Here is a 22,658-nt window from a genome sequence, read left to right as displayed (position 1 = left end):
CGGCCGTTACCAAATTGAATAGGTGAGGGCTCAGAGGGCATCCTTGCCTTACTCCTCTCCCTGTCCAAAAACCTGTTCCCAAATCCTCTCCCCTCCTCACTCTGTTCCTAGTCTCTCTTAAAACATCCTCGCTCTTTCTGACCAGTCCTTCCCTCACCCCCTCTCCCTCATCGCTTCCATCAATTTCCTCCTATCCACCGAGTCGAACGCTGCTTTCAAATCTATAAAAAATGCCACTAGTTTCCCTTTTTTCTTCCCTAACTGTCTATTCACTAAATAGTTTAGTATGAAAATGTTGTCCATTGTCCCTAACCCTTTCCTAAACCCGGTCTGATTCTGCGGTACCAAACTCTTCTTCTCCACCTCCTCATTTAGTCTACTTGCCAACACCGAAGCATACACCTTATAAAGCGTCGAGGTCAACGACACCCCCCTATACTCTTCCACTCTCTCCCCCTCCCCCTTCTTTAATATCGGCACACTGTTCCCTCACTCCTCCTCTATCCATCCTTCTCCCCTCCAAACCCTATTGCATATTTTCCATACCCATTCCTCCAGGCCCTCTCCTCCATATTTCCACGCCTCCGCCGGAATTCCATCCAAACCCACCGCTTTATTATCTTTCAATCTTCCTATCGCTGATCTTATCTCATTTCTATCTATGTCCATCTCCTCATCCATCCAAATTGTTTTGCGCCGACACGACTTGCGACGCACCTCTAGCTAGACTTCTGAATATCCATCCCGATATTCCAGCTCATCTTTCGACTGTTCTCTAGCCTGGATCGATGATTCTCGAACTGCGATTTCGACGCGATTTCCGACAAGTTTCGATGATCTGAGTCGGATCTTTGATCTCGATTCGATTTCTTTGTCGACGAGATTTGATCCCGACTTTGATCCGACGACTTTGATACTTTGATTTGATCTTTGATGCCGGAAATCTTTATCGACATTTCACTTGTGTTCTCTCGAGTTTGCTTTGATCTGTTTTGTATCCACACCTGACTTTTCTGCCTGTCCTTTCGATCTCTTTGACTATGATTGATGGATCTGGTCTGTTATCCCTTTATTCTACCTCTTGAGCGATTGACATCCTTTACCTTTTGTTCTCCTCGACATAACGATAACTGACCACCATTTCCCTGTATTGTCCATTCTCGATCCTCTTTTAGATCCGATGAAATTGTCCACTTTGAGTGCCTTAACGATTCTAGAACTTCTTTCTGAGATTTTGATTTGACTTTTCTCGATCCTTAACTCGTGATGAATCTCTTCATCGAGTTTTAGTAAATCTCGACCATTTCTGATGCTTCGATCCGACGACGACGACGCCGATCTTCGAGATTTCTTTGATCTATCGATTTCTTTCGACGGACGAAAGAGTTCGGATTGTCCTCGATCTTTGAGCGACGCTCTCGATTTTGAACTGACGCGACGCGCCCGAACCTGCCGGATTCTGGACAGATCCTTCCGATATTCTTCCTTTGACGGCTTGATCCGACTATCTGATAACTGATAGTTCTGAACTGATCCGGATCTGAAGCGAAGCGATTGATATTATCTCGATTTTCCGATTTCGACGATTTTGACGGATCTCTTGCGATATCGAACGATCGATTCGCGATTTTCGATTGATTCTGATCTCGGATGCTTGATCCGATTCTCGACGATGCCGACGCTCGAGACGGATCGATGTCGCCGCGATCTCGGATCTGACGACTGACGCGCCGATGAAACGATCTGATGCAAGCGCCGGATGCATGGATCGAATCCTGGATTTGATGCGAGGATCTGATCGATGCCGATTTCTCGATTGATCGCGGATGACGCGATGCTGAGTCGATTCCGATGAATATTTCGCCGATTATGATCGCGGATTCGATTGATGCGCTGATTTGATGCCGACGCGATTTGATTTTGATCTCGACGACTTCTGATGATCTGATCTGACGCGATTTTGAGATGCCGATGCCGATGCTTTCGATCTTTGATGCGATGAGCGCCGATTTCTGATCGCCGGATGCGGATTTTTCTGGATTTTGATCTCGAGCTTCTGAACTTTTTCTGGATCTTTCGATGCCGACGCCGATTCTCGGATCTTCGCGATGCCGGATGCTTCGATCTTTGATGACTGATGATCTTTGATGGATCTTCGACCGCCGAACGATTTTTGATCTTGATCGATCTGACCTCGATGATCTGATTTTGCCGGATGATGACGCCTGATTGATTTCTCGATTCGACTTTACTTGATGTGAATGACCAGCGATCGGATTCCTTGCGCTTCTATGCCGACTCCTGTCACACCTCACTAGCCGCCTTACGCTCTCCGCTATATTCTATGGCCTATTGCCACTGCTCCACACCTCCTTTATGCTCTTATATCTGCCCTACACCGCGCCTCCACTTTTGCTCTTCACTTCCCCGCGCTCTTTCTCACACACGCTTTCCCACCAACACACTCACTCCTCTTTCCTTCCTCACTCTAACTCCTTACTACCCACAAAATACACACGTCAACCACTTCTCCACACACCACTCGACACCGGAAACGGAAGTCCTCAATTTTATATTTATTTTCTTTTGTGTATAAATATATATTTTGCATATGTTACCATTAATAATTTACAATATGTAAAAGTTTAAATAATTAAAAAATAATAAAAAAGAATAAGCGCGCGCAGCGTCATCAATTCGCCAGATCAAGATTTTGAGACTCACGTCATATCTAGCCGCACGCCATAGCACGCTCTACAGCTCAAGAGAGAAAGAGATAAAAGATGATATATCTGTCTCCATTTATATCCCGAAACTGGCCGAGTGTTGAGCGCCCACGGACGAGTGTTCATGCCTTTGTGTACGTTGCCAGTCTATCACCTCCACACGCTGTAAACGCGCAGTACCGTCTCAATCTGGTAGCTCTGCCCTAAGGTACTGTAATAAGTTCTCAGCAATTGATTCCGAAGCGCTGAATCAATTTTAACTGACATGAGCAGTATAAATTTTGACAAGCTTATTGAACACAATTCAGCTATTTTTGTTGTCCTCAAGGACTTCGGTCTGTATGAGGTAGGCTGTATTGATGTACGCAGATTTATGCACAAAATCTTTTATACTGAACATTACGCAAACTTATAAAACTAACCCTCCCTCGGTATCGCCCTGCCGTAAAAATCCGACATTATCAAACTCAAACCTATTTCCAATATAAATCTTCAATATACTATCACGAAATTTTTGAAACTCATATATCTCATGTACTTTAAAGCATAGAAAAACGAATTCGTTGAAAATCAGTTTAGTTTGAAATAAAATAAAGGTTTTGGTTATATTATATGTCCTCTGAAAGTGAAATACCCCGTAGGCAACGCGGAATATACTTTGTCCACGCATATAGTTTACAACGGGAAGCGAAGTCCATCCCATAATCGTTGTGCGGATGGTAAAGTATATGGATCGACGCTATATGTGTTCCGCCTTTTCCCAGCTTTTATTGTGTGCCAACAATTCCGAATGATACAACCCAACCAAAATAAAATTTTTAGTTTTAAGGGGATCCGTAAGATCTGTTTTACCGATCAAAACGCGAATATTAAGTTAAAGTGTATAATCTTTTTGTTTATTATAAATATCGATAAATCCTTTTCCATAATTAAAGTATATATAATAACGTACTCGGGTAGATATGATTTCATATAAAAAGTGAAAAAAAATTACAAAATTACAGTTTAGTTATCGGCTTCTGCCGTCAACATTTATTTAATACAAAAAATTTGTAATCTGCACGTGCCTAATCAGTAACAATCCGACTTGGCATTTCATCAAAGAGTATCAGTGAACTTAGAGAAATGAGTTTAGAAGCTTTATAAAAAAGTTAATGCAATCTAAAATTTTCGTGCATATGTGTGTGTGCGAGATCGAGGCTGAAGAGTAAAACAGTGCAGTAGATTAGTTGCGTGATGTCGCGATAGACAGAGCTGCAATCTTACATAACAAAGACAGATATATTCGTACTATCTTCGTCTATTTCATGTGTGTAGAGCAAAATACATGTTTGCAGAGTATGTATACACTAACATTATTGCAGTTTCTTTATCTTTTTTCTTTCAATCTCTTCTTCACTCTGTCTCTTTCTAATCGCTCGCTCACTATGTACTACGTATCGTTTCATGCTCCTCGCATATTCACTTATACATTCACTTGCGCTTCTCTCTCTCTCTCTCTCCTTTTGTTCATTTATTATCCTTTTATTCCCATTATTATATATTTGTTCAATATTTATTATTCTATTTTATTCTTATCTTTCTACACAAAAATAAATAAATAAATCAATTTATGTATTTTTATTTTATACAACATAAATGAGATGTACAAGTTATTTTTTTTATTACAACAAATGTATATACAGAAACATACACACATATATAATACTTTTTTTATTTATAAAATATACAATATTTCATTTATGCTCTATAAAATATAAAAGATGAATAATGAATAATGAATAAAAATGATGAATTTTTATCAAGTAGAAAAAAATAAAATAAAATCAAACGAACAAGAGAATATAATAATGGAATAGACGAATGACAGAGACAGAAAGAGACGAACAGACGGATAGAAGCAGACAGACAAACAGTTCAAAAATTATATATATATTTTAAAAATCTTTATTTTGTTTATATTTAAAATACAATATACGTGTGTGTGTGTGGGAGGGAGTGTGTGTGTGTGTGTGTGTATGTGTGTGTGTGTGTGTGTGTGTGAAAACTAAAATTATATACTAAAAAAAATTATATACTAAAATTATATACTAAAAACTAAAACTATATACTAAAACTAAAACTAATTATGAGTATAATATAATAATAAAAATTAAATTATAATAATAAAATAAATTAAATTACATTATAAAACTGAATCAAGAAAAATCAAGTTAAACTAAATAAAATTAAAAAATTAATAAAATTAAATAAAATTTTAAATAAAAATAAAAATAAAACAAAATTAAAATTAAAAAATTAAATAAAATTTAAAAAATTAAAAATTAAACAAAATTAAAAAATTTATGTGTCCGGGTGGTACGGACGATGCGGGCACATATCCGGATGATCCGGACGACGTGGGCACAAATCCGGGTGGTACGGACGATGCGGGCACAAATCCGGCTGGTGCGGATGAGGCGGCCACGTATCGCAGTGGTGCGGACGATACGGGCACATATCCGGGTAGTGCGGACGATGCAGGCACATATCCCAGTGATGCGGATGATACGGGCACATATCCGGGTGGTGCAGACACATGACGATGCGGACACCTATTCCGATGATGCGGATGAGCCGGCCATGTATCCGGATGGTGCGGACGTTGCGGGCATATAACGCCGTTTATTTATTTTTTTCTTTATTGAAAGCCCTTCTGACCGCTTTATTGATCCGCTAAAAAAATATTAAAATATTAATATTGGCCATATATATATATATATATATATATATATATATATATATATATATATATATATAATATAGACAGTGCTCGCTCGTGAGCGGATAGAGCATAATAAAATAAACAGAAAAGTCTTTTACTATTTTGTCCTATAACGTCAAAGGAGTTATTATTGAGTAAAGTCTCGTCAATCTCGTCAACTGCACGTCGATGAGCCGCGCGCTTGATAGTGTGCGTGACCGCTCAGCTATTATAGCGCGGTTCACCGACGTGCGTCCGCCTGGTAGTGTGCGTGACCGCTCAGCTTTTACAGCGCGGCCGGCTAAAAATCAGCGATGATTGACCAGACTTTACATATCAATAATAATTCTTTTATTGCGTTATAGGACAAAATGGTGAAGGACTTTTGTTCAGTTAATGTAAAATAATAATTTTCAATAATTATTTAGAAAAATTTTATAATCAGTTATTCTTAAATTTAGTCTCTTTTATATAAATTTAATTAAACAAATTTGATTTGCTTATTATATAATAATTTTTCTTATAAATAATTAGTTAAGAAAATTTTATAAAATATATATTGTACTATATATATATATATATATATATAATTGTGTCAATCCTCGTGAGCGACTATAGTAAAGGACTTTTCTTTTCAGTTTACTATGCTTTACTCGCTGATAAGTGTTGGCACAAACTTGCGTGAAATTGGCACGCGATTAACAAATCAAATTTTGAAGTTTGTTTCACAGGCAAATCACAGGCAATCATATCGTTGTTATAAAGTAAAAGCTATTACATTTTAAAAATACTGATAAAAAAATTGATAAAAATTTTTATATATTCAGAATTATTTCATTGCAAAATTTAAATTTAGAAGTTTTGAGGGACATCTTGTATGTAACATATGAAGTATACTATACAAAGATAATACAATTATTATTAATTATATACAAAATAATCCATAATAGAAATAATTAATTTTATATAATTTTTTCATAAAATAGAAATAATGTTTTTATGTATAAAATCAATTTAGCAATTATTTTATATTAAAAAAAAAATTGTAAAAGAGTACCTTTGCGCATATTAGCGCAGGTACATATCAGAGTGGTACGGACGATGCGGGCACATATTCGGATGATGCGGACGATACGATGTATCGATACTGTGGCGAATTTACGCCTTGCTCGGGATTCGAACCCGAGTGTATGCGGTAAGAGAGTCCGTCACTAAGCAAGTGCGGTTACTCATCTTACCGATATTTCTTTCTTTGTAACACTCATATAAAATGTGAGATACAGAGATTTTATTTAATATAATAAGATGATATATATACGTCAAACATTACAGATAAGCCTGGCGAGTGAGACTTTTTTGATGTTTGTCATCTCGCTTACTCCTTCACTCTTTTTTGCTCTTGCTTTAGTCGATTCTTCTGCATCGGGGATCTTTTCTTATCTACCAAATATAAACATTTTATAAAAAAAAACTCAAACCTGCTTTTGCATTTTATCAATATGAATATAAATATAATTAATAACAGTCTTGCGATAAAAATGATATACGACATAAATCGTATAATTTTTAATGAAATAATTGATTAAAAATAATCCGATTTGTGTCATGTTTGGTATCATTTTAATCGCAATAATCTCAAAAATCCATTATATTTATATTCATATTGATAAAATGCAAAATGCAAGTTTAAGTTTTTATTTTATAAAAGATGTATATTTTGTAGATAAGGAAAGATCCCGCTGAAAAATCGACAAAAGAGAGAGCAAGAAAGAATGAAGGAGCAAGTGAGATGACAAATCAAAGAGTTCCGAAGTCTCGCTTGCTAGACTCCCTTATCGGTAATCTGAGACGTATATATGTCACCCTTACTATAGAAAGTAAAAATTCTATATTTCGCATTTTACATATCTGAAAATAATTGTAATGAATTAATTACATTTTTGCGATTAAAATGACACTAAATATGATATAAATCGGATTATTTTTAATAAAATAAGTAATCAATTTTAATTATGTAATTAATTAAAAATTATCCGATTTATATCGTGTTTGATATTATTTTAATCAGTAAAATATCTTTGTAATTATTTTCGAATCAATAAGTCCAAAAAACAAAAATTTTACAATAACGATATATAATGCGAGAGATTATAAGAGGGACCTGGAGGGGGAATGGTGGAGGAGGTTGATTATAAGGGTGCTTGAAGAAAGAGGCTTGGAAGGCAGGTGCAAGAGGAAATGCAAAGAATAGAGGAGAGGAGAAGGAAGTGCAGAGTATAGAGGTTTGAGGAGAATGGAGGGAAGTAAGACGGACAGGAGTTGAGGAAATTGGAAGGAGCGAAAGATATAGTGGCAGTTGGAGGTTAGGATGGAAAGAACTGATGAGAGAGAGAGAGGAAGGAGGTTGACGAGAGAGAAGACGTCTGGAGCAACACAAACACAGCGGGAAGGGTCAAATAAGGATGAGGTGATGATCGAGAGATAGGATGGAATTTAGAAAGGAGAGAGGAATGGAAGAGAAAGGAAATAGGGAGTAATGGACAGGATGGAATGGAGAGAATGGAATGGAATGGAATGGAGATGGAAGGAAGAATGGAGTGGAGGATAGTGGAGGAATGGAATGAAGAAGGATATGGAGTGAGGAGGAAGGAATGGAAGGAGTGGAGAGGAGGAGGAAGGAATGGAGGAGAGGAGGAGAGGAGAGGAGAGAGAGAGAGGAGAGGAAGGAAAGGAGATGGAATGGAAGGAAGGAGGATGGAGAGGAAGGAAGAGATGGAAGGATGGAAGGGATGGAAGGGAGAGGAAAGATGGAGGAGGAAAGAGTGGAAGAGATGGAAGGGATGGAAGAGGAAGGAGGAAGAGGAAGAAGATGGATCGGAATGGACAAGGAAGAGGAGGAAGGAGGAAGGAGGAAGGAGGAAGGAGGAAGAGGAAAGAGATGAAGGAAATAAGGAAGAAGAGGAGGGAAAGATAGGAAGAAAGATGGAAGATGAGGAATGGAAGGAAATGGAAGGAATGGAGTGGAAGGAGGAAGGAAGGAGATGGAAGGAAATGGAAGGTGGAGGAAGGAAAGAAGAGAAGGATGGAAGGAAAAGATGGAAGAAGGAAGAGGAAGAGATGGAAGGAAGGAGGAAGGAAGAAGGAGGAAGGAAAAGAAGGAGGAGAAGGAAAGAAGGAGGAAGAGAGAAGGAGGAAGGAAGGAAGGAAGAGGTGGAAGGAGAAGGAGAGGAGGAGGAAGGAGAGGATGAGAGGAAAGAGGAAGAGGATGGAATGGACAGAGGGAGTAAGGTGAGAAGGGTGAATAAGAAAGGTGAGGAAGAGGAGCGGAACGGAGAAGAAAGGAATGGAGAAGGAAAGGAGACAAAGAGAGAAAGGAAGGAAGGAAGGAAGGAAGGAAGAGAGAGGAAGGGAATGGAGGGAAGAATGGAAGGAAGGAAAGGGAATGGAGGAATGAAGGAAGGAATGGAAGGAGTGGAAGGAATGGAATGGAAAGAGGATGGAAGATGGACAGGAATGGAAGGAAGGAAGGATAGAAGGATAGGGAAGGAGAAGGAGGAAGAGAAGGATGGAGGAAGGAGATGAGAGGAATGAGGAGAGGAGGGAGAGGATCGGATGGAAGAAAGGAGGATAAGAAGGAGACTGGTGGAGAAGGGAGGAAAGAAGGAAAGGAAGAAGTATATTGGTGGATAATAGGAGGCTGTGGATAGATGGGAAGGAATGGAAGTGGGATGAGGAGAGAAAAGTGGGAGAAGAAGTCTAGATAAGAAGGAGGAAGAGAAGAAGGAAGGACAAAGGAGGGAGTAAAGAAAAGGGAAGGTCAAGAGGCGAGAAAGGGAGGGGGGAATTAGATTGTGAGGCTAAGAGCCAGGTCGGGGTGATAAGGAGAGGGCAAGTGTAAATCAGAAGTGTAATTGAAACCCTGAGGTGACCAATAAAGATTATTCTATTCTATTCTATTCTATATAATGCGAGAGATTATACATAAAGCGAGCCTCGCGAGCGAGATTTCGGAACTCTTTCATGTTATCTATCTCGCTTGCTCTTCATTCGTTCTCGCTCTCTCTTTCGATACTGTGAACCATGTGGCAACGGCGCACGTGCTCGGGATCGGTCAGAACATAAACATTTGTCTTGAGACCGCCCACAGTGTAACAAGCCAAAAGTGCCAATGAAGCCGGTGACAAAGCTAAGACAAAGTAAGTATCTTTATTTATTATAAATAACATTATCAGTTACACATTATTGAAATTTATGTGTATTGTAATAAATATACGGTACATAAATTACAATAATGTAAAAATTAATCTTATTCTCTAATTTTTTTCTCTTGTTTTTTTCTCCTTCCTTTTTTTATATATTCTCTTTCTTTTCTCTAAAAGTAAAATTTTAAAATACAAAATAAAGAGAGAGACCATACTCTTTATTTTCTTTATTTAATATATTTTTCTTTTCAGCCCGAAGAGCAACCAGCTTGCCGGAGAGCGCTTGCGGATGGCGACAGCCATGGCGGCCAGGGCGATGACGGCTGGAGCCATGGCGGCCGGGGCGACGACGGCCGGGACCATGGCGGCTGGGACGACGACGACCGGGGCCATGGTAGCCGGGCCGACGACGGCAGGAGCCATGGCGGCTGGGGCGATGACGGCCGGGGCCATGGCAGCCGGGCCGACGACCTCCGGGGAGACAACGGCTGGGGCAACAATGGCCACAATTTATAAACGGACATATCCGAAAGGATTCCTCTCCCAAAGGGAGTGGGAGGAAAAGAAAGGTGAGTTTTATTGCAAAAATATATATATATACATAACTTATATGTAACTTGTCTCACCATCTTCATACAATAATTTATTCTAGGGATAAAATAGAGTTTACAATTATATAAAATTGTACAAAGATTTTGAGGCTGCAATGTTTTTCATAATTATAAATGATCAAAGTTTACAATTGCATACATGCTATTGCATACATCTCGTGCATACACGCGTACTAATCTGTCATTTGTTATTAATTTTATAAACCAGGTAATATTGATTTTTAGCACAGCTATTTTATTGTTTTTATATATGATAATTACCTCAAATTAACAAACTATACTTGTATATAAAATCTTTAATTCTTTATTAAATAATAATTAAAAATATTGATTAATTATTATATTATTATTTATTTTGATTATATGGGTTTTGATATAAGTTTAGTACAAATTTATTTGTTTTTTTTTATCTGTAACCAATAACAGATGACAAATCAGTATATGTATCAATATAACTAAGAATTGGAGGATATGAATTGCATGCAATATTGTTAGCAATAATCACTTATAATTAAAAAATTATTGCAACCTTGATATCTTTGCATTAGAATTTTTGACTCTATTTTAATTCTACAATACATTAGTATTATATAAAGTTTGTGACCATATATGTATATATAAATTGATTCTAATATCTCTGTTTATATAATGAAATAATTATATAAAAATTATAAATGTAAATAAAATTTAATAATAATTTTAATTAAATTAAAATAATAGATATAAATATAAATTTAAATATTATAAAGTCATTTTATTTGATTTTTTTAATAACCTCAGGAATTTTATAACTTTTATTTAAAAAATGGTTCTGTCAAAAACTATTTTTGTTTTTTCCAATTTATAAAATTTAATAAAAAAGTAAAGGTAAAATAATTTTATAATAATTATTTACCAAAGATATTAGAATCAATTTTTTTTAAATAAAAATTTAAATTAGGATACTTTAATTATTCATATATATATATATATATATATATATATATATATATATATATATATCTGTGTGTGTGTGTGTATAAAGCAAAAATCTAACAATCTCTGAAAAATAAGAACGCAGTCTTTTGCTTATCTTTATATTTTATTACAATTTATTATATTTGTATTTTAAAATAGTAGTTAGAAGAGTAGTTAGTCAGTTATTATAATATTTCACATCAAATGCGTTTTGCATGTGCGCTTTGGTTAAAAAATATATGCCAGAGGCGATCAATTCGTGAGCTGGTTTTACATGTGCGTAATGATTGTAATAAAATATTTTAGAGGCATTTTTGTTATCAATATATTTTCTAATGTATTTTCTAATTATATAATAGCATTATATAATTAATGTAGCACTTAAAAAATTTACAAACAAAAGACTGCATTTGTTTTTCAGAGTTTAATTTTTTCCAAGAATATATAAAATGAATGATCTTATTTTTGTAGCTATATTTTATAAGATATTTATCCATTAATCTTTTTACAAGCGACAGTTATTGAAGCTAATAAAGACCCAAGAGGCAAATGACTCTCGACACACTAGCATTACTGAGGGTACTAATGAATCTATAAATTTGCAAAATTGAATTACTTCCCGATATAATGGATTCAATAATTAGTACCCAAACAATGCCGTGCCTTGAGTTAAATACAGGTATTTGTAAAAATGTTGAATTTTGCAAAGATAACAATAATTTTGTTATCGAAAACGGCCTTCTGGATATAAATCGTATTCATAAAAGCATGCCTGAAGGCCGTCGCATTGTCGACATTTCTTTTATGTGGAATGAAATCCACAGAACTTTCAATAATCATGCGCGAGGAATAGAGTGCCAATTTAAAGATTGGAAACTCATAAATTCTCGTCGTCGTGGGTTAATGACACAGTAGTTCTTCAAATGCCAAATGTGTAATTATGAAGCCAACATCTGGTTAGAACCCACAGAGCCGGAAACATTGGACATTAATACAGCCGCTGTAGCAGGAACTGTTACAACGGGAATTGGTTTTGCCCAGCTAGAAGAGCTGTGTGCAGCCATGAATGTTCCTTGTATGTCCGAGCCGACTTATATAAAATACAGAGAAAATTTAGTCAATGATTTTCAAAAAACAGCCATGGAAAATATGAAATTGGCTGGCGAAACTGAAAAGCAACTCGCTATTGAAAAAAACGAAGTTATAAACGGTATTCCGTATATAACAGTCGTAGCGGATGGTAGTTGGATGAAGAGATCGTACGGCAGTGGCTACGATTCTCTTCCGGTATTGGAGCCATAATTGGTTACCACACGGGAAAGATTCTCTTTGTTGGTATCCGCAATAAATTTTGCACGCTATGTAATATAGCTGAGCGAAACGGTATAGAACCAAATGCTCACAAATGCTATAAAAATTTTGATCGAAACGCAAGCTCCACAAGCATGGAAAGCGATGCGATCGTAGAAGGTTTCAAATGTAGCCTTGAAATGCATGGTCTGATTTATAAAACGGTTGTTGCCGATGGTGACAGTAGCGTTTATCAGGCCATTCTTGATAACAGACCATATTCTTTAGTTAGAATAAAAAAAATTGAATGCACTAATCATTTGCTTCGTAATTTATGCAAGAAGCTAAAAGCTGTGGCTCAATCAAAAATGCGTAGACAGCGTGGCTTTGTACAGATGCGAAATGTTGTACAAAAAAACATTAAAAAAATACGAAAAGAAATAATAGAGGCAGCCGCTCTACGAAGAGAAGAAAGGCAACCTCAACATTGTCAGGCTATGGAATTACAGAGATATATTGAACATTCCTAGCCATATTTTTAGCGAAAATTTTACATAAGCAATGTGAAACACGTGGTCGTACATGTAAAGAGAATTGTGATGAAACGGAAAAAAATTATGTACCGTTTCTAAAATTCCACGGTCTCTATACACAAATAGAAAATGCTGTCAAATATATAAGTGGTTATTCCGACAGTTTATTGTTAAATTTAACAAATAATCCAGCAGAATCGTTTAACTCGATAATCTGCAAACAAATTGGCGGAAAGCGTATTAATTTTGGCAAACGAGGCTCCTATAATGCTAGAATTGCTGGAGCAGTTGTGCAATACAATACGCAACAAGTACTTACACAAATACATCAAAGCATGTGTAAGACTGTTCCGCCTATTGTCGAGAACCTGGAAAAGCGACGACAAATAAAAGTTGCAAAAACCAGAGAATCTCGAGAAGCACAAGGAAGACAAAAAAAACTCAAACGAGAGCCAGGAGCAGATCGTTATTACGGTCCGCAATCGCAAAAACCAGATCTTTCATCTGATAAAATCCAACAACTTCAGCAAAACCATTTAGAAAAATTGTTGGAAAATGCGATAAATTGGCAGAAAATTGAATTCGATACAAGAAAGCAGAGTGAATCTGAATTATGGTTATCATTGAGACGAGAAATGTTGACGGCATCCAATTTTGGAATCATATGTCGCATGAGACCGACCACGTCTTGCGCAGCAACAGTAAAAGCCATTTTATATCCTTCATTTATTGATACCGCTGCCACAAAATATGGTCGCGAGAATGAAGACGTAGCAAGGAAAGCATTGATTATACAATTAAATAAAGAAATAAAACCTTGTGGATTATTCATCGATACTGAAAATCCATATTTGGGTGCTTCCTCTGACGGACTTATTGATGATAATGGTGTAGTAGAAATCAAATGTCCTTTGTCAGCTGAAAATTTAACAGCGGAAAAAGCCATTGAAACATTGCCTTCTTTAAAAGGTATCTTTGAAAAAGAAATCCGCATAAAATGAATCGGAAACACCGATATTATTATCAAATTCAAGGTCAGCTAAATATTACACAGCGAGAATATTGTATTTTTGCTGTTTGGACTCCAAAAAGCATGAAAATATTGCGTATTGATAAAGATAATATTTTTTGGAGAAATTGTAACGATGCATCCCCCATCGTTCCCGATACGTCACCCGTCGGAAGTCTGCCGCCCGGCGAACACCAGCCGGGCAGAGGCAGAGGCGCTTAGCGCCCATTTTTAAACAAGCGTACGATGTTTATGACAAACACAAGCCGTTAGTGTTTGTCATAAACAAAGCGAGCACCGAACGGTACCGAACGTTTCCGGCGAATGCCGATCGCCGAAACGCGCGCTATCGGAGGCCCGCGTCGTCTCCCCACCCCGAGGGGGATGCGAACGGCGCGGGTGTCACGCTCGCTTCGGTAGGGTATAAAAAGCCCTACCGAACGCCAGACGAAAACCAGACCGGCACCTGATTCCGCTCGAGCAGTACGCTCCGAGATAATACCAGAAACCGATCCAAGCCGTCGAAAGACAGTGAACCGGAGGTTGACGAGTTCGCAGCCTCCGTCGAGTATTCTCGACTATCTGTTCTCGAGACGAAACTCCAGTCTGCAAACCATCCGTATAAGAACGAGAGTGGACGAGTTCGCCGCTTTCCTCGAGAATTCTCGAGCTATTACGGTCCTGTCACCTGACCATCCAACCCTGCGTACAGGACAAGAGAGTGGACGAGTTCGCCGCTTTCCTCGAGTATTCTCGAGACCTAACGCTCCGACCATCCGAACGTCCGAGCTTGCACCGCGTCATCGACGCATCTACCCGACTGCAGGCCTGACACCCTGCAGTCCGCGCCGAACACCCAGCCGCACGTAACACGCGTTTGAACTCACGTATCTCGCACGATATCAAATTGCGAGATATCGAGATACTGACACACGGTGTCAATACGCGCCCGCCTTACCGCGCGCACCTCGCATCAATAAGCGCGAGACGACAACACGCGCCCGCCTTACCGCGCGCACCTCGCGCCAACAACCGCGAGGCCGACAACACGAGCCCGTCTCACCGCGCGCACCCCGCACCACGAGCCGGGCCCTTTAACGAGACGCGCAAAACACCTTCTAGACTCGCGTCATAATACACGCTCGTAGTATTATCATCATAACACGATTTATTGTAAACGTTCTTCCGATTGTAAAGTTGACCATTGCCTAGAGTGACAAATAAACGACGTACCTAACAACTCACGTCTGTTGCGTTTCAACCCACTTCACGAATCCTGATCCCGATTGCGCTGTCCGCGCGCGTATTCGAAACCGCTCGTGAAGCGGCCCGTTACAAAATGAAATGTTTCCTTTCTTAACACGCTTCTATAACAAATGCATGCTTCTAGAAATCTTGGACAATCGTTATAATAGACATATGCCAATAAGAAATCCGAAATATATTATGAAAGCTAAAGAAGTAGCAGCAAAAAGAATACGTAGTCAAAATAGAAGAAATATTACAGAAAGTGAAAATGGCATAGAAGATAGCAAACGATTCAAATCGAACGTTTCACCAATGGAAGTAACAATGACTAATACTGTTACTATTGCTCTAAATGAAGAGCAAGACGATGACTGCATTATAATAAGTCATTCGAGTAAAAGAGATATAACTGAAGAGGATATGATAAGACATAAAAATGTCTTAGAGCATACGTTTCCTTCCCTTTCTTCAGTAAAAAATAATGTTTTGCCTGTAACAAGTCAATTAAATGATGAATCATTGGATTTATTTTTACGCATCGTAAGAGAAACTTCTTCTTTCGAAACACAAAGTGTGCTATATTTAGAATATCCTTACATAATTGTAGCTAGTCATAGTGACAAAAGCGTACAAATAATTGGAGGAAATTGTAGTAATCACTGGAGATGTATTTTTTTTTGACGGCACCAAACTTCGCGTGTACGTTAGTTTACCTGGCTGTACATATGATAAATTGGTAGCGAAAGAAAAAAGTTATATACATCTTCGTTATCTGACTGTAAGCTCAAGTGATATAATTTTTGAAAAGGTTGAAACACAACCTGATGGGACGAGTTGTGGAATTTATGCTGCAGCATTTGCTACAACAGTAGTCCTAGAAGGCAATCCTTGCAAAGAAAAATATTCCAAAAATGTTAAATGCATGAGAGAACATTTTTGGAAAATTATAGAAGGCAATAAACTGTTGCCTTTTCCAAAATGATAAATAATTAATCATTCAAAAATATGTCCTAATACTCGTAAGAGTATATGAGCCAAAAGAAATGCCTCAATGTTAAAAAATTAAAATCGGAGAGACAAAATAATATATTTTGGCTGCGTTCTCACGGAAATGGGCGATGAAGGAGCTCTTTCTATATTATAAATATTCAAAATATTCTAATTGTCAAAAATTTTGTTGTAATATTTTGGAGAATATATATTTGGACAAATATCACATTATGTATACTTATGTCCTACTAATATATAAACCTTCACATTGATGTGATGAAAAAGTTTATACTATTGAACTCTCAATCATACCGATTATATCGATATTCTAACAATGATAAAGATTTATTAGCATATTCATAAAGCTTATTATGATGTGCAAAAAAATATCATCAAGAAATAAATCCGAAGATTATCTTTATTGGAGAGACAAAAGAATATATGGTTGTGTCTCACAAGAATAGGCGATGGACGGGCCTACTCTTTATTTACAATATTCAAGATATTGAAAATTCAATATTCAAAATATTGTAAATTCAGTATTCTGTCGCAATTGCGATAAATATGTAATGTATTGTAAATTTATACTACAAATACATAAACAACATTTATATATATATATATATATATATATATATATATATATATATTATGTATTTATTTATATAGGCAGATCGCCGAGGTTGTGTACGTCGCGGCGTTTCGCGTATCCCTTGTATTCGGGGCGCATATTTGCGTAGATTCGCGCGAGCCTTTGTTAGCGGATGAACCCCCCGGCGCGATGCAACATCGTCATCATTGTGTCGGCGTATGGCGCAAATTTCTCGATCTCGCGCTGTCATCGATCGGCGATCTGTCGCTCTAAATCTTCCTGATAGCGGGGCGGTAGATATCGGCGGCAAAAGGCGCGGCAGAAGTCCGTCCAGGTTTCCCAGTCGCGACGTTTGTTGCGGGCCCATGCCAAAGGGTCCCCGCGTAGTAGTTCCGACAATCTCCTTAAGAGTTTTTTGCCGGAGAACTCAGAATATCAATACTTGATTACATTATGACTCTAAATTTCTGATAGAAAGAGAAGGTTTAGAAAAGAGGTCGAATGTCGCCAGGGGCACCGTAATAAGCGCTCAGCAACTAGGTTCAAAGATTGGGTTGTGTTTGGAATATTAGATAATAAATTTGATTTCAATTTAATCTCCTGTTGTCATTTCTTGTGGGGGGTTTTTAAATCGATAGGAAACGTCGCCAGGGCACCTTGATCAGCGCTCGGCAACTAGGTTTAAGGGTTATATCAAGAATTGAAAAAGAAAGGACAAGGTCGCCAGGGGCATCATAAGCGCTCGGCAACGATGGATTTTCGAGAAAAAGAACAAAATATTGCAAGATTAAGTCAGGTTTAAATGACAATAGTAGTGTATATTTTGCATGGAATTTATAAATCTTACTTAGTATTGATATTATGGGGGTGTTTTAAATAATAGTAGGATAATAGGTTAAAGTTGACTGATTGGAAACTGTCAGCAACTTGCTAATGCTTGACAGGGGATTTCTTATTATTTAGAGGATGAAAAGGTAATTGAATGATATTAGGGGTTGTCAGTCAATTCAAATAAAGTTTCTAATATTTATGGAAAGACGGGGTTTTATAGTAATTGTAAGTACTTACCGTGATGTGGCAGGAAAATCCTTCCTTCTGCTCAAGTTCTGGTCGTACTCTGTTAGGCCCTTCTCTCGTCCTTTAAGACCTCGGTCGTGGGTGAGGTAGGCCGGATAAAAGTACACAGACGTATGCACAAAGTTTTATTATTTCCTTAGTTTTACACAACTTAACACTGAATCGACAGTAATAACAATTAATATATTAATCGAAATGGTATAGTGAATAGTACGCGAACAATGACCAGGTGCAGAGCGGATGAATGATTCGAAAATGAGTTCGTGAGTGAATGAATGAACGAATAATACGGAGCGAATACTTGAAATAGTAGTGAATTAGTAATGAATAATGTTAACTAAGAATAAATGCTTGAAGACTTTTCAATTAAATGACTCGAATGCTTGAATGTAAGAATGAATGATTCGAATGCTTGAAGACCTCTTAATTGAATGCCCGAAGGTTCGAAATCGCCGGCTTATATACTGTCGAAACAAAGGGTTTTCGGGCCGTGTGCAGATCACGCGTTGCGCTTTGGAATGTTCTTAGAATGATTCAGTGGAGGACTTCCGAGAAGAAAGATTTTTAACAACAATTCTTCTGAGAATTGTCGATCGATATGTTTATCTGCCTATTAAGTTTCGGCGCTCGTGGTTGTAGCCGTCGCGAGTCCGTTCGACTTATCGCTCGCAATATCAGGTTTCACTGATATGAGAGGCCTCTTAAGGAAATTCTCGAAACTTCGTGGGGCGGGGAATCGCCTGATTGCTCATTTCATGCGTGGGCTATGGGATAATTTCGTTTCTATTTGTTCGGTTTCTGAATGACCGGTAGGTACCTCGGAAAGGGCCGAAAAGTGGTTTAAAATGGATGACGCTGAATCGGTTCAGCTCATATAATTGGTTTCGCCGAAAGAACCTGGAGCCTCATGAGATTTCGCGGGCAGCTCAGTCGGCGAAGCGTGCGGGCAATCAAAATGTTTTCTTATGGACTTTGAACAACCATCTTCTTTAATGCTTCCTGAAGCCCAAATTAACCCCACCGAGATAAACCGCCAACCGAACTCTGGGACGATTGACGTTGGAACAGGCATGGTCTTAACCAGGCTGAAGACCATCATGCGTTTGCCAATTCGCGAATGCGGACACCATTACTCTCAATGCCGGATAGCATTTCATTCGTGGCCGGACAAAAACTGACTCGGCGAACTGGCGCTCAAAGTGTGCCATCACAATTTCAAAGATGCCAAAGTATGATGCCAGTTCGGCGGACAGTTCAAAGCGCCAGGCGTTCGGCATATCGCTCAGTTCATCGGATGCCGAAGATGTCTTGCGCTCACTCGAACGTATTCTTTAAGGATGAAATATATTCAGTTCTAGACCCGATAATCATATGGAACTAGAATGATAAGCGATTAATAAAATTAGTTAACAATTAAAATAAAAGCAAATGGATTACATAATTATTCCATAGGTATTTTGCAGGGATAAAAGCGGTACTTAATTACTAGCTAAAATATAGTTTTTAAAATTGGCAGGACATTACACCTCCCCCCTTATTTAAGAACAAATTACGATGTTTTCGTAGTGATTTGTTCGAGATCCTTCAATTGGTCTCTTAGATTTTTATAAGCATGATTTTCAGAATCATCTATCTCAATGGTTGCTAATTCGATGTTGACTCCAGCATTTTCGCTTATTTTTAAAGAACAATCGGTCGCTGGTGGTTCTAGGGGCAATAGGGGTGGCTCTTCGGGTGCAGACGGTGATATGTCGTCCTTGTTGTCGACGTCTTTGTTAATTGATCCTCGTGCAAGATGAAGTAACAAATGGGTGAGAGAGCTCCAGATCGCTCCCAATAAATGTAAACTCCATCCATAGGCAGTATGTAGAGCATATCCATGAATGGCGGTATCGACAATGATTTTTATAATGCGGATTTTTATAATGACTACTAGGATGCCAAATATACCGGCGGTTGCAGAACCAAATGTAACAAATCCATTCCATACTCGAGAAGCGGCATTCTCAGCTATTTTATTGAGAGAAGCTTCGTCTAGCAGATTGTACATGGAGACTACGTTCGTATCGATGGAATGGCCAGTGAGTCCTCTAGCGATTGTATTGAGGAGAGCAGGTTTCTCTGCAGGAAACATAATGTGGTCCCTCAACTTTTCTATATCCTTCTTGGAATATATTCCGCTGATAGCAAGAGGTCCTGGTGTTAAGTAGTCCCAAGATAAAGTTGTTAATGGTCGTAATTGTTGAGGTTCAGGTGTAAATTGAACCCAAGTATCTTCGATGCGATATATCGTAGGTAATTCGTAGCTGCACTCTCTTTGATTTCCGAGTTTGGTAATTACTCGAGATTTAAGAGTAAGAAATAAGGAAATATTACGTACAGTTACTGGTAACTCTGTGTAACATTCTCTGTGTAACATTCTCCTGTCCTTCTTACTGTGACATCTACAGGTATGCATTTGACAATATGCGTAACTTCTCCAGTAATGATTGCCATATAGCCTGGTCCCTTCATAAGTCGATATGCGAATTCATCTGGTTGAAGAGTAGCAAAAGACAAGGCATTAGTTATTACTTGTCTTTCCAGTTCGCATTTTTGTTGCATGACATTATGATATAATGAAGTCATTTGATGACGAATATGTTTTTCTACATATACAAATTTAGAGTTCATATATGCGAAAATATCTAGATTATCCACGGAATGATGCCACGACTGGCAAAGGTATCTCCCTTTTTGGTTTCCAGGATAAAAAGTATTGGATGTTCTGTGCAGAGTAGAGTGTATCCACACAAGGGTTGTTCCTTAGTTTTGGTGAGAGCAAAGGTGATGTCTTCCGTTGTTAAGCTGTAGATGATTGGAGACACGGAATTGATTGTGTCATCTACAATTCTGGTTGCTGGGCCTTCATAGAGGACATCATACCGATGGAAATTACATGATGATGTTGGTATAGGCTTCCAGTACGTGTAGCCGTCGTCTGAATCAATACAGAAACTTTCGCTGAGAGCGCAAACGGTTCCTGATTTCAATATTATTTTCCCTGAGCTTAGTTGCACAGGGACGTGCGATGATCTCAAGGATATCTTAAGGACAGCTTGAACAATAACATCATCCCATGTGCCGTAAGGATCAGAGTATTGCGTTCCTTTACAGCTTCCATCGTTGCTAATTCGTCCAGCCAGGGTAAGGCTGTGAAAAGAAGTCTGGTTAGCTCTCAGACCATGGATGATGTTGCCGGCTCCTAATGAGAAGGTTCCATCTTGAAACATTCTTCGACATAAGGAGTATCCAGTCTCGTGGATATAGTCCGCTCTTCCATTGTGGACTGCCGAGACGTGCGAATACATTCCGCAGTGGTAGATTGTCTTTGAGATTTCAACCTTGCATTGGATAACCTCTGCATGGTTGTAATCGGAAAGTTGTAAAAGTTGGACTTATGTTTCGCTGGTATTGGGTTTTCGATAATTTAGGTTGCATTCACCAACATCGAGCAGCGATACCGAAGTAATGTTAAGGTGTTGTCCGCCGCAATCAAACCCGATAAGTGCGCAGAGTGGGCTTATAAAAATGAATATTGCGAAGTGTCTTAACATCTCTGCAATTATACAAATATACATATATATATATATATATATATATATATATATATATATATGTAGGTATATATATGATTTCTTATTTTACTTACTTAATGTCTAGATTAAATTTCCCCTTTTTTTTTATTTTTTTTTTGTCATTACTCGTAAATAGCTACATAATGCATTTCTTGAGAGTTCGGATATATAAGAGTACATTTTAATATACACATATATGTTACGAGTAATTATATTACTAATTATATTATCGATGCGTCAATTGAAAGGAAAAGTATATATAAATGTCTTAGAATCTTAAAGCAGTATTATTATAATAGAATTTTTCTTTTTTTTTATAAGATAATGTATCTTTCCATAAAATTTAAAATTAATATAATATTGGTAATACAAAATATATGTACATAATATATAGGAATATATTATATAGACCCTTGTAACGATGCATCCCCCATCGTTCCCGACACGTCGCCCCTCGGAAGTCTGCCGCCCGGCGAACACCAGCCGGGCAGAGGCAGAGGCGCTTAGCGCCCATTTTTAAATACGAAAACAATGTTTATGACAAACACCGCCGTTAGTGTTTGTCATAAACAAAGCGAGCGCCGAACGGTACCGAACGTTTCCGGCGAATGCCGATCGCCGAACGCGCGCTGCCGGAGGCCCGCGTCGTCTCCCCCACCCCGAGGGGGATGCGAACGGCGCGGGTGTCACGCTCGCTTCGGTAGGGTATAAAAAGCCCTACCGAACACCAGACAGGACCAGACCAGCACCTGAGATCCGCTCGAGCAGTACGCTCCGAGACAATTCCAGGAAACCGATCCTAAAACGTCTATAGACAGTGGCCCGGAGGTTGACGAGTTCGCAGCCTCCGTCGAGTATTCTCGACTAACTGCTCTCGAGACGAATCCCGCCTTAACCCCCGTACAGGACAGAGAGTGGACGAGTTCGCCGCTTTCCTCGAGGATTCTCGAGTCTCTACGGTCCGATCACCTGACCATCTGGACTCCGCGCACAGACACATCCCACGATAGTTGTCTGGGAACACGCGCCGCGTCACCGACGCCGACGCATACACCCGACTGCA

General features: G+C 38.4%; 3 protein-coding genes and 1 pseudogene across 3 annotated transcripts; 2 read left to right on the top strand and 2 right to left on the bottom strand.

The window, feature by feature from the left end:
• Nucleotides 1-719: 719 nt before the first annotated feature.
• LOC126854108 (uncharacterized) lies at nucleotides 720-2,729 on the bottom strand. The gene is made up of 4 exons (XM_050600501.1): nucleotides 2,725-2,729; nucleotides 1,935-2,225; nucleotides 1,136-1,540; nucleotides 720-1,038 (listed from the first exon to the last, which is right to left on the bottom strand). The coding sequence occupies exons 1-4, from the start codon at nucleotides 2,727-2,729 to the stop codon at nucleotides 720-722; spliced, it is 1,020 nt and encodes a 339-aa protein (XP_050456458.1).
• Nucleotides 2,730-5,697: 2,968 nt separating this feature from the next.
• Nucleotides 5,698-22,658, top strand: part of LOC126854273 (phospholipase A2-like) — a 179,588-nt pseudogene continuing 162,627 nt past the window's right edge.
• On the top strand, nucleotides 8,020-10,187 carry LOC126854107 (uncharacterized). The gene is made up of 2 exons (XM_050600500.1): nucleotides 8,020-8,106; nucleotides 9,924-10,187. The coding sequence occupies exons 1-2, from the start codon at nucleotides 8,020-8,022 to the stop codon at nucleotides 10,185-10,187; spliced, it is 351 nt and encodes a 116-aa protein (XP_050456457.1).
• Nucleotides 19,364-20,832, bottom strand: LOC126854258 (uncharacterized). The gene has a single exon (XM_050600816.1). It carries the CDS (start codon nucleotides 20,434-20,436, stop codon nucleotides 19,528-19,530), a length of 909 nt encoding a protein of 302 aa, XP_050456773.1. The 5' UTR covers nucleotides 20,437-20,832; the 3' UTR covers nucleotides 19,364-19,527.

This window comes from Cataglyphis hispanica, chromosome 13, assembly GCF_021464435.1.
Source record: "Cataglyphis hispanica isolate Lineage 1 chromosome 13, ULB_Chis1_1.0, whole genome shotgun sequence".
NCBI classification, from domain to species: domain Eukaryota; kingdom Metazoa; phylum Arthropoda; class Insecta; order Hymenoptera; family Formicidae; genus Cataglyphis; species Cataglyphis hispanica.
The sequence above is the reverse complement of the archived record's forward strand: the minus strand, read 5'-3'. Positions and strand labels throughout refer to the sequence as shown.